The sequence below is a fragment of the Vombatus ursinus genome, unplaced genomic scaffold (assembly GCF_900497805.2).
Source record: "Vombatus ursinus unplaced genomic scaffold, bare-nosed wombat genome assembly UNPS02014171.1, whole genome shotgun sequence".
Classification (NCBI taxonomy): domain Eukaryota; kingdom Metazoa; phylum Chordata; class Mammalia; order Diprotodontia; family Vombatidae; genus Vombatus; species Vombatus ursinus.
The window spans coordinates 3,681,869-3,694,409 of NW_020953949.1; the positions used below are offsets into that span (position 1 = coordinate 3,681,869).

At 47.7% G+C, this 12,541-nt stretch overlaps 1 protein-coding gene across 2 annotated transcripts in view; it reads left to right on the forward strand.

Moving 5' to 3' along the window:
* Positions 1 to 12,541, forward strand: part of LOC114041263 (coronin-7-like) — a 106,131-nt gene that overhangs the window by 31,179 nt on the left and 62,411 nt on the right. For both annotated transcript variants that reach the window (XM_027859627.1, XM_027859625.1), the window contains exon 7: positions 2,512 to 2,562. In XM_027859627.1, coding sequence (XP_027715428.1) covers positions 2,512 to 2,562 — 51 coding nt within the window. The remainder of the gene's footprint in view (positions 1 to 2,511; positions 2,563 to 12,541) is intronic.

A 12,541-nucleotide genomic window follows, 5' to 3' on the forward strand; every position in this document is an offset into this window, starting at 1 on the left:
CATGTCTTGTTCAGGGACACATCTAAACAGCTAGCTTGAAGTGGAGCTTAGAACTCAGAACCCAGGGAGCGTGCTTTTCTATGTAGATTAGTGCAAATTCTTCTTACCTGGCATTCAGAGTACTCCACATTTTACCTTGCCCTGCGTATCCAAACTTCTCTCAGTGTTCTGCACTGTGGACACTCTGCTTCTGCCAGGCCGGTTCTTTCCCTTTCCTACCCTCCTTCCCAAGGTGTTCTCATTCCTGTCTCTGTATTTTTGTTAATGCTCGTATTGGAAGGGACCCTAGAGGATTAGTTAACTTCTCAGGATTCTAAAACTCTGTGGGCCATTCTCTGCTGGTCTGTCTCTTTTTCTACCATCTCTTTCCCTCTCCACTCCCAGAAATCTAAGTAACAAACATTTACTAAGCTCTTACTATGAACCAGGCACAGTGTTAAAGGAAGTCCCCATTCAACACTTCAGCCTTCACTGATCTCTTCTTTCTCTGAAGTCCTTCATATTATAGTTTGCAAAGCATAAGTAACTTATCCTGAGTCTTGGGCCTTTTGGGGAGATTCCAACTCCTACTCAGACCCTAAATTGGAGACCTGGGCATTTAGCCTGATTTTGCTTCTTTCAATACTGTGCACTCTACATCTCAACCTGAGGGTCTAGACCCTAAGGTTGCTTGTGGTTCCCAGGGTTCAGGGACCTGGAGTACCTAATCCCTAGTGACCTTTCCCCTTTCTCTTGTACTGCCACTACAATTGGTTACCTGGTTAAGGCACCCATTTCTTTTTTTCTTTCCCTCCAATCCTTCCCCAATATCTTTTTAGCATATTTATTACAAGGAAATTATATAATAATACCTCAAGGTAAAGTGAAAAAAAATACTTATCTGCTGTTATTCTAACCTTTCTCAGCCTTAGTTTCTTCGTCTGTAAAATTCCCTAAACTGTTCTCTTTAGCTATAATTTCTGAGGCCTTGCTTGGCCTATGACCCCTTCTCGGCCAAGAGACCCACGTCACCGTTTCAAGTTCCTCAGTGGTCCAGAAGAGAATGTCAGAATACCTCTGCCAGTTTGGGGATTGCTTTTGGTTGACTTCAGTTTCCCGTTCTGTATTCCCAGGCTTACACTTAACCTGTCAAGAAGCCTCCTCTATTACATAGCGCTCTAAAATTTTAATTGCTCCACTCAGTGTTCCTACTTAATCCCTTGTTAGTTAACTCTCCAGTGTATATCTCTGTGCCCCTCAAGGAAAAAATAAGGATGTCCTTCCCATCCACTACCCATTCCCCCTAAAGGAGAACCAAGGACATTTGAAACAAGTATAACAATATTCCTCTTGTTTTGAAAAGTCTGAACAATCCAACCCAATACCTAGGTGATCCCCATAGTTCACAAAAGATTTTATCCTCCTTTACACAATAACAATACCACACAAAGGACATTTAACTGTTTTTAAAGTTGTTTCATGCTTGCTGACTGTCTCCTCAACCAGGCTGTGGGCTCCCTAAAAGCAGAGGCCTCGTCTTCTTCTCAAAGATCCTCTGTGGAGCTACAAAGGGTACCTAAACTCTTAGCGAGCGCTCATAAATGGTGTGATTAAAGACAGAAGAGTGGATCATTCACTTGTTCTTTTTCATTTTGTTGTTAATTTCCAACTTTTTAGGTTTTCTAGGTAATCAGATACCTGAGGCAGGAACAGACTGGCTTCTGGGTTCTGGGGATTGGGAAGGGAGGTATGAGTACAGTAGAAAACTGGAATTGAGGCTGGAGAGGCATGAGTGCCTGACCCCTATGGCAGATAATTTATAATAACTAAGGAAACAATCTAAACTATGCAGTTTGTAAGCTAAACAGGTCAATGGATTCTTTGTCCTGTCCAAAGACTGTGAATACGGGAGGAGACAGATTTTTATGTATTGGAAACAATCAAGTAAGACCAGTTAATTGAAAGAAAACAATTAACAGAAAACAAACCAGGATACAAAATTAAGTAATCTGATTTCTAATTGGAGAAAAGATTGGAGGCTTTCCAAGTTGGGAGGGAGGAAGAGTAAATTTTAGTCAAGTTAGGAGAAGTTGAATGGGTTCTGAGGACTTTCCTTTCCCAGAATTGGGAGATGCTGCTTAATTGCATCCACCTGCATCTATAAAACAATAGATGGCTTATACCATCTAGTTTCCCATGGATGATCTGCAGAAAAACAACAAGATGGAGGATGATACATGTGGCAGCACAAGATGGAGTCAGTTCATGAGATAGAATCCGATTGGTTTTCTCAATTCTGGCACCAAACCAACTCCGTTTTGTAATTGGCCTTCCCTCTATCTCATCACTCCCAACCTTCATATGGCTCCTTGGTGAGCAAAGCTCTGCTACGTTCCTAGTGGGTACTAACTCTCAGTAAGGACCAAGGGTTACTATACTGGGCTCTTAGGCCTTCAGGGAAGAGAGCCTGGTCACTCTGGTTTTCCTGAGATGTGGTGACAACACTGATTTCTTCTCCTTTGCCTTTTCCAGGACAAGCAGCTACGGATCTTTGATCCCAGAACAAAGCCCACTGCGTCCCAGGTATGTATACAAGGATGATGCCAGAGGTAGAATTGGACGGCACTTAAGGGGCCTAGTGCATCCTCATCATATAGGTGAGGAAACTGAGACCCAGAGAGGCTGTGACTTGGTCATGGACACTTAGTGAACAGAGCAGGGATTCAAGACCCAGGTCCTCTGATGTCAGACACATGAAACCCTATAATCTCAGTCACAAGGAACGTAAATGGCAGTCTAGTTTAGACCATACCTAAACAGGAACCCGTTCATAAACATCCCCAAGCCTCTGCTGAAATTGGGGGAAGCCAGCAGCCAATTCCACTGAAATGAGGAAATGTTTTTGTCATATTGAACTTAAATCTGTCTTTCGGCAGCTTTTACTCATTGGTCTGGGTACAGAATTAGGAGCAGTAGATACTCTTTCCAGTACCATGGCTTTGGCCCAGGGGCCTCTCTAGTTGAGTAGAGCTGCCGGGAACGGCCTGGATGTCACTTCCCAGATACTCTGGGCTGCCGCAGGGGCAGTGGCTCAGGTGGAGGAGGTGAGATGGTTTCACCCTGACCGTTAGGTGACAGTGGTTAGAAGCCATTTCTGGGAAACAAGTAATAACAAGCCTGATTCCATGTACAAGCCTTAACCACGGGGTGGGGCACCCCCTCTAGCTTGGCTGTCCAAATGCTATCATTAGCTGTTTCCTGTGGCTTGAAAAGCTAATTTAAATGCTGACTTTTTCTTCTCTTCTTGTCCTCTTAGCACAGTCTTGGGGATGGGGAGAGCTTGGAGAGGAACAAACAGAAACAAATCTATGACATTTGTCCCCAGACCTTTCTAAATTCTTCACCTTTACCTGTGCCCCTTATGTGATCATAGCTGTAAAGCCAGACGGGCTGTCAGAGGCCATCTAATCCAGCTGCCTTATTTTAGATCAGTAAACCAAGGCCCACAGAGGTTAAGTCATTTGCCCAAAGTCACATAGGGAGAGACTGGATTTGAACCCAGGTCAGTCAGTCAGTCAAGAAACATTTACTAAGCACTTTCTGTATGCCAGACACTATGCTAATCACTGGAGCAGGGGAGTCAGAACCCTGTTCTTTTTGCCTGTCTTCTATGCCTGTGGCATGAAAGCCCCTCCCCCAAGAGGCCTCTGCCCTGGAGGTGTTTGTCTGCCAACCGTCTTGTACCTACCAGTGTGATCGTAGCCCTTCTGGCACTTATTTACCTAAGCCAGATAGAAAATGTTGAAATCCCGTGGTATATATTACAGCCGGCGCTCGGGCAGTAATAAGTAGAGGGCATGTCAGCAGAGGGAGAACTAGCCACATCTGCCTGGGGCGGCCCTGAGGGCTGTGGAGGGATAACTGCATTGTGGGTGCCAGCCGGGGAGGGCCTGGCCCAGGGGACAGCAGGCCTGCCAGATGATAGGATTCTGCTGGGCTCCATCAAGAGAACAAAGGTTCAACATTCAGTGCAGTGAGGACTGGGACGACCTTTGTTGGTCATTGCATTTGAGGACTCACTGCAGTGATCAGATGGAAACACTACTCTAGGAATCAAAAGACCCCATATTTGTAACTGTGGACACATCACCTCTCTGAGATTCAGTTTCTTCATCTGTATAATGGAAATGGTGAGGTTTGCACTTTTCACCTTGTAGGGTTAGCATAACGAAAGTGACCAAAGTCCTGTCAAAATATGAACAGTGGTGATGAGGAGGAGGAAGGACACATTAAAAGTCTGAAACTTCATTTTGCCTAATTTCTCTATAGGGTCAGTGCTGGCTAGAGCTGCCTTTCTTTTCTTGGCCAGCCTCATTTTAGCCTTTTGTTTTTCTTCCGAAGTCTTCCTGACTCGTTGGAGCCAGGCTGTCGAGCCCAGGAGCCTTGGGGGGTAGGAGCAGGGTGACTGCCCCCAGAGAGCAGGCTGTGAACCAGGCTGTTGGCAGGCCTGTTTGAGTGGGAGAACAGATGTGTCTGTAGCCACTTACCCTGGGCCAGCTGAGCCTTCAGAGACATGAGCTGACTTTTCCAGCAGTGATTCCGACACCATCACCTCCCTGCCAAGAGCATTTGGCACCTTAATAATCCTGCCCCAGGATTACTCAGTCTCAGCACCGACCTCATATCCAGCTCCTTGACAAATGATGAGCCTGTAAGGATGCAGATAAAAGCCCCGTTTGCCCAAGAGAGGCCTTTCCAGTACATTTGGCACAAGTTGGGTACCCTAGACTCTCAGAGTGGGAAGAGGCCTAAAGGCCCTTCAGGCCATCCAACACAACTATGCCTGACGGGGGCTTCTGCTAGAGTCAGAGAGGTCACCTGGTCCAGAGATGTTGAGCATGGGGCCGCCTCCCGAGGGTGGCCCAAACCAGACTCAAAGATAATTGGGAAAGACTTAACAAAATACAGGAAAACATAGATAACATTACATTTTAAAACTGAGTCAGTGTGCAGACTGCAAGGCCCCCATTTCTATTTGAGTTTGATACTGCTGGTCTAGTCCAATCCCCACATCTTACAGGTGAAAAAACAGAGATCAGAGAGCAGAGATGATTTGGCCAGAGTCACACGAGATGACAGGCAGGATTCGAGCTCAGCTTCTCTAACTACAAATCCCATGCTCACAGATAGATAACTGGTTATCCAGCCTCCTATTTAAGGCCTTCACGGAAAGCAGCCTGTTGCCTCCTGAGGCAGCTCATCCCCTTCTTGGCTGGCACTGATTGTCGGGAAATTTTTCCTGACATCAAACCTAAATCTGTCCTTTTTGCATCTCCCATCCGTTGCTGCTAGTAGTTCTGCCTCCTGGCTGAGCAGAACAGTTTTAATCCCTCTTGTGTATGACAGCCTTCCCAATACTTCCATAATGTGCTTCTCAGTCTTTTCTCTTCTTCAAGCTCATCACCACCGGTTCTTTCTATAAATCCTCACGAGAGATCATTTTCAGCCCCCTTCCCATCCTGCCTGAGCTCCAGCTTGTCCGTGTTCTTCCTAAAATGCTGTGTCCCGTTCTGAACACGCCACTCTGGATGTGATTGGACTAGGAGCAGGCAGAGTGGGCCTTTCACTGTGACCTTTGTCAGAACAAGGCCCAGTAGTCCGTGTGAGATCACGTTAGCCTTTTGGCCTGCCTTGTCACAGTTTACTTGTAACTCCAATCCTCCGACCTTTTTCATCTAAATCATCAGGCCTTATCATATCCCATCTTTGAGTCCGATGCTAAATGCAGATACCGTGGGAGTAGTAATGCCTTCTCTCGGCATGTATCAAACTCATTCGACCATGGAAACTTTTGGACTTGAAATATATTGACATAAGTCATAATAACAACTCACATTTATTTAGTGGCCTTAAGGTTGACAAGAATGCTTTCCATAAGTGGTAATTCCAGGTCTGGGGTTTTGACATATCCTTGGAACAAAGTTCAGGGGTGAAAGAGGGGGAAATTTTTTTGGGGGGGGGGAGAAAGCTAAGGAAAATTAAGCCTATTTTCATGCTGAAATATTTTAGCATGTATTGAGTGTCTTTATACATGCGTCTTTTAGTATTTTCAGCGGGAAAATATTGTTAGCGTTGACCACTGTTCGGAGAAGCCCTAGTCGTTATACAGAACACCAGGGCCACATTGCCTTAAGCCATCCATTATGAGCAAATGCCATTAAAGGGACTTAACTGCTGGATAGCTGAATGTGCTCTTCAGGGTAGGTATGAGCAGGAGTAGGGATCTCCCAAAGAGAGATTTTGCTGACTTTTCCATTCTGTTTTTCTGACTGTTAAGACCTAGGGGCAGATAGAGACTTTGGGAAGTGGTAGGACCTGGCAGACACAGGATCTGAGAAGCCTGTTTGTGGCAGTGTGGTGGGTAATGGGGAGAAAAGGGATTCTGACCTTAGGAACCACAGGAAGAAGTTGGAGTTGAGAGGGTCACAAGGCTAGTTGACAGGGGAAAAACTTTTCAGGAATGAGATAGGCTAGGTACCTATAAAAGAGAGAAAGCCAGGCCCTTGAAGGGTGGCAGGGGGCAGGTGAGGGAGTTTCCTACTGATAGTTTTTGTGACCTACAAATCTGTCATCAAGAACCAGTTCCTCTGGCTCACCAGAGATGGTGAGCTGCAGCTCAGATGTCCTCAGATCACATACAGGGAAGTTGAGATGTAAAAATTCCCACCCTCTACTACTCCCTACCCCATCTCTCCCTAGTACCGCACCCCCCCCCCAATAAAAAATTAACCTGTAAAAAGCTGATCTGCACAAGAACCCCAGCCCCACTTGAGCGCAGGATACATCCGAGGGTCTTTGCCCACAGACAGAGTTATGTCTTGTCTCTCCAGGGTAGGCTTGCCTGCCATTCTTTCAGAGGGGGTTCCCTCATCTCATGAAGGAATCCCTCCAAAGGCTAGACCCAGGGGTCCTACAGTAATAGGATATAGTAGAGACAAGTAGGGAGCTAGAGCTGAAGGGGCCCTAAGAAACCATCTAGTCCAACCCCCTCCTTTTATGGGCCAGGATAAAAGACCAAGGAAGGTTATGTCTTGCCTGAGGTCATACAGAGTATAAGCATCAGAGGCAAGATTTACTGGGGTCAATCAGAGCCTGGATTCTAGGGTTCTAGAACCACTGCCTGACTGAGTCTTGCCCCTGAGCCAGATGCTTCACCCTCTCAGCACCTGAATTTGTTTCTCTTCCTCTTCCAGCCTATAGAGAAAATGGTAGGGGACTCCAAGCCCCCTGAGATACAATGGTGGGGAAGAAATTACTGTTGACAGAGCGATTTAAGCTCCTCTCTGAAATGGGAGAAAGGGCCTGAGGAATGTGGATTTAGAAGGATTCATTCCTCCTACCTGACCCCTGCCTCACACCTTATTGGGGAATGGGTAAGGGCTGTGCCCAGTGCTTTCTTAATGGCTTCCTGTTAAGTGTGTGTGTGTGTGTGTGTGTGTGTGTGTGTGTGTGTGTGTGTGTGTTGGGGAGTGGAGGGGTAGGGGAAGGGCAAAGGAATCAAAGGAGAGGGACTCTGAACTGTCGTAGAGGACTGGAATGCTACCCCTCCCAACCAGCCCTGCCCCCACTTCCGGTCATGGCATCTGGCCCACACCTGGCTTCCATTAGGAAGCATTGGCCAGCTTCAGTGTGCGAGTGATGTGGGGGCCTGGTGTGGGGGAGAGGGGCCTCGTAGGGAGGGCATTCTCACGAGAACCTACCGATGCACACTCTCTAACATAGTGGGGGCTTGGAATGGCTTTGGGGGGAAATTCAGGGAGTCATAGGAGAAAGTTGTCTTGGCCTATAGGTTGACACTCTCCTTCCTTTCCCACCAATGAGCCTTTTGGGGAAAGATAAGAGACATCAGTCTCCATCCCCAGGCATTTCTGGGGTATCTGCCACTGATTGTATTCTGTATTGTACTTCTGCTTCTTTCCCTCCTTGGGTTAGAATAATAGAATATCAGAATAATAGATTGGATCATAGGTCATAGAACATGAACAGAGCTGGGAGGGACCTTAAAACCTGGGAAAGAACCCTTAAGATTATTTATTTAGTTCGGTTTTTTTTTTTTTTAAGATAAACCAAGGCTCAGACAGTTTAAATGACTTGCCCAGGCATACAACCTAGAAAGGGATGGGAGTGGACCTCAGACTAAAACCTGGGCCCCTTGACTCTCAGTTCCACATTCTGTTTACTGTATTAGGATGCCTTCCAAGATGGCCCATAAGGCTGGGGTTGGGCATCAGAATGAGGGCTGCACTTCGGGGCCGTTGAATTTCGATTGCAGGCAGGGTGTTCCTGATAGTGCTCATGTGGTGGTCCTCCCCTAGGAAGTTGGGTCTGAGAACTCAGCCCTTATTGGTCCTGGTATAGTATCTGGTTCTGGGAGTGCCTAGGATCCCAGTGTTGCCACCAGTTGGGCTCACCTTCCCCCCTCTACCTGTGGCTCTTACAATGGAAATATGAAAAGCCTTTTTGTGGAGGGCCATGAGGGGGGCTGGGATGGAGGACACCAAGGCCCTCCCTGTTGCAGACTGAGGAGCCAAGTGATAAGGTGGTGCTCTAGTAGGTGATTTTCAGAGCAATCTAGTGGGAAAATCCCAATGCCAGTAGTTTAGAGATGAGTGCATAGAACCATAGATCCGGAGGCCACTTAGTCCAACCCCTATAACTTATAGATGAGGAAACAGACCCAGTGAAATTAAGTGACTTGCCCCATATGACACATAAGTATATATCAGTGGTAGAACCAAGATTGGAACCTAAGTCCTTTGACCACAAAGCCAGCACAGTGACCACTCCACCACATTCTTTCCTCACCACTAGTAAGTGTTATAACCTTGGCAAAGTCATGTAAACTCTTTGGGCCTCAGTTTCTTCCTCTTTCGAATGAGAATGGAAATAATGGCTCCCACTTAAGGTTTACAACATTAAAGTTGGTCAAGCACTTCTCCCATATTACTTCATTTAAGCCTCCCTGGCTCCTGCCTCCCTGCTTGCCAGATATTCTTGTCGAGCCCAATTGAAAAAACAGAGATGCGAGAAGGTCAGAAGGTCGCAGATCTCCAAGGATTATTAAGGTGGTGTTACTCCCCAGGACTCCTGGTGGTGAGGGCCTGCAGACAGAGGTGAAACCCTTGGGCTTGACGGAGTGTTCTCCCCTGGCTCAGCCACTGTTTTATAGAAGGATGATAGGAATGATACTCCGTGTATGCATCGTGCTTTTATTAGTAGAATAATCAACAATAACTGCCGAAGAGGCAGTAGTCAATCATGTTTGTAAAGTACCAGAGCCACAAAAACCCTATGAGCCTCACAGCAGCTTTGTGATGGAGCTGCTGTGATGGTTGTCATTGTCATTTTACAAATAGGGACACAGAGGCAGGGGTCCAGCAACTCGCCTAAAGTCATGAGTCAGCCTTTTAACCCTAAACGTAGTCACTGCTCCTTTCCTCACCTTCACCTCTTCACGGGTAGTGCGAGTATGATTGGTCCATTTTACAAAGAGGGAAACTGAGGTTCAGTGACTTGCCCAGGCCCCTACCCCTGTAAGTGGCAAAGTCACTGGCCTTTGATCCAAGGCCTCTGGCTTCCAAGTCTACTGTTGTGTGTCTGCTGCTGCAGTTGCTGCTTTCCAGAGATGGGGAGAAAGGGACACTCTGGGACCCAGAAGCCACGTCCTAACGTGGCTTTTCCACTATTCCATTATTTTCCATAATGCTGATTGCTTCCTACCTTTAGGGACTGAGGGAGCCTTCTGGATTCTCTTTGGAGTTTGGGGGTGTCCAGAATCGCCAGGAATCCTGTGTCACAGAGCCTTCTCCAAGGTTTCTATCTCTGAGGAGACACTTTCCCCTTCCTCACCTTTCTGCCCCCCCCCCCCCCCCCCCCGCTTGGAGATTGGTCTTATACATTGTTTAGAGTCATAGGCTGTCAGAACCAGAAGGCACCAAAGAACATTTCAACCATTCCCTTTAGAACTGGAAGGGACCATAGAAGCTATCAAATCCAACCTACTCCCTCCCCCCATTTTTCAGATGAGGAAACGGAGGCACAGAGAAAGTGATTTACTCAAAGTCACAAGTCTAGTAAGTGGTTGAGTCAGCACTTGAACCCGGATCTCCTGACTCCCTGTCCAGGGATCTGATTTTTATTATGTTATACCACCTTCCTAGTAGATGGCCTCAGGCCATGAGTAGCGGCTTTGTGTGCCACCTGTTTTCTGCCCCAGTACCCAGGTCTCCCCTAGACCTTCTAGTGCCTTTTCATTGCCATTTAAGTTCTTCCCTGGTGCTTGGGAGCACTGGGCACATACACTTTCCTATTTCCTTGTGCTGTTCCCTTATCTCCCCTATTCCCCGGGGCCTCACATCCCAAGGATGGAGCCCCATGGACCTTACCCACTAAGCAGCTTTTCCTTTGAGCCCTGGTTTGCCACACACAGGAAATGTTACTATGGAGACCTAGTGGGGGATTTGACTGATCTATAGTTGGAATGCCTGCTATGCGCCCGAGAAAGCTTCAGCTGGGCTCTGGGGGCTGGGAGCCCTGGCCTTTGTGCTGACTCCCAAGGGGGCTGGTTGGAGAGCCCCAGGTGGGGCCAGGCTGGCCTTTGCATGATGGTCTAGGTGTGTGTGAGAGGGGCAAAAGAAGGGGGGCATGAAAGTATCAGGGTTGGCTTCCTGTTGGTACTCATTAGAAGTGGGGAAACAGCAGCTGCCTGGGTGAATCCCATCCAGATATTGCTTTTCTGGCCTCCTGGGAGACCCGTGGTCTGGCCTCAGGACAGTCTTTCTCAGACTTCTGTGACCTGGGGAGGTGTTGAGGGAGGAGCTTTGATCTGGGGCTGCTGCCTTGCTAAATGAGGGGAAAGGGCAGTTTTCAGTAGAGACTTTGCACTGAGGTTGAGAGATTCCCTGGGGGAGTCTGATGAGCAGACCACGCTGTTTCCATCTTCTGTGACTTTTGGCCAGGGTGCCAACCACAGCCTCAGAGCCCTAGCCCCTGTTCCCTGAGTTCTATCCTTATTTCCTTCTTTTCCCTCAGGGAGGGAAGCAGGGAGTTAAGGGGGGTAAAGTATTATAAGGGCCTAAATAGATAGGCTTTTCCTCTCTTGGATTTTTTATAAGTCAGGGAGGAATAATTTCCTTTTTGAAAAACTTGAATTTGGTTTTTTTCCTTTTGGTAGGGAGGCAGTTAATGTGGGCCTCTCTCCACTCCAGTGATTTAGGAAGGAGACCAGTATGAATGTATGTCTCAGAAAGCTTGGGAGTGTATGTGTGAGGGAGCAGAAGAGAGAGATGGTGTGAGTGTGGTCCTGGGGTGGCTCTAATTTGAGTGGGGGACAACCCTTTCCTCTCTTCTTAGCTCTGCCACTTACTAGGTTTGTGACTCTGGCTAAATACTGTGTGCTTCAGGATCCTCCTGTGAAATGGGGATAGTAATACCTGCCCTACCTGTCTTGCAGAAAAACTTGGGAGAAAAATTTCTTGGAAGAAATAGCAGGGCCGGGGCTTAAACACAGAAGTTCGAATCTGATGCCTTTTCTACCACACCATGCTGCTGTCCTAAAAGATCATAGAACCTCAAAGGGACCTTCAAATCCACTTAGTCCACATTTCATAGAGGAAGAACTGAGGCCCAGAGATATTATGTAGCTCATCCAAGGTCACCCAAGTGACCTAGTCAAGATTTGAACTCAGGTTCTCTGACTCTGTACCACATAGGGACCTCCAACAAAAGGAAGTAATCTCTAATTAGGCCTTAGACGTTAGGCCCCTGACAATGCCCTCTCCTAGGTGGCTACCTGTTCTGCTTAGGATGAAGCTGACATTTTGCCAGCTGTCCTCTGGGCCCCTTGGTGACCTCCAGGCATGACTTCTCTGGGGAGAGCTGCTTTTGGGGGCTTGGTTCTCAGGCTTCAGCTCTAACTTCCTGTGTTGGGTTAAGTCAAGGAGGGAAGGGAATGGTGAGAAAAGACCCTTTGAATGACACGAAGCTGTTTCAGATTGTCCCTCTTGGGGGGGATGAGAGGGGCAGCATCTCCCACGCTGGGGTCAGGCTCAGCTGGGGTCAGGCTCAGCGGGGGTCGGGGGAAGGGGAGAGGACTTGCAGATCATCAACTTCCGTGCTTGAAGCTGGGCCGCCTGCTTTCCTTGTTCCCAAGGAGATCGTGGGAAGCTCAGAGGAAGCTGGCCACAGTTTGGGGTGAGCTATTTTTGGTAACAGAGTCCATGCTCTCAGGCTCCAGGGGCCCGGGTGACGGGGAGGGATCTGTTCATATTTCCTCCTTCTCCTGTCGTGCCCCCCTCAGTTCTTCCCTGCCTCAGCACAGCTCCTTTCTGGGGTTGTATGGAGGAGGCGAGGCTGTGGTGTGAAGTCTTCTCCTCTGTCAGTCTGGTTTTCCTGAAGTCTCCTGGACCCTAAATGGAAGACTGAAGGGGGCACTTCTCTGCCTTCTCCAGGGACACCACACAGCCTGGCATCATGCCCTGTCTCCATGGTTGGCCTTGGACAA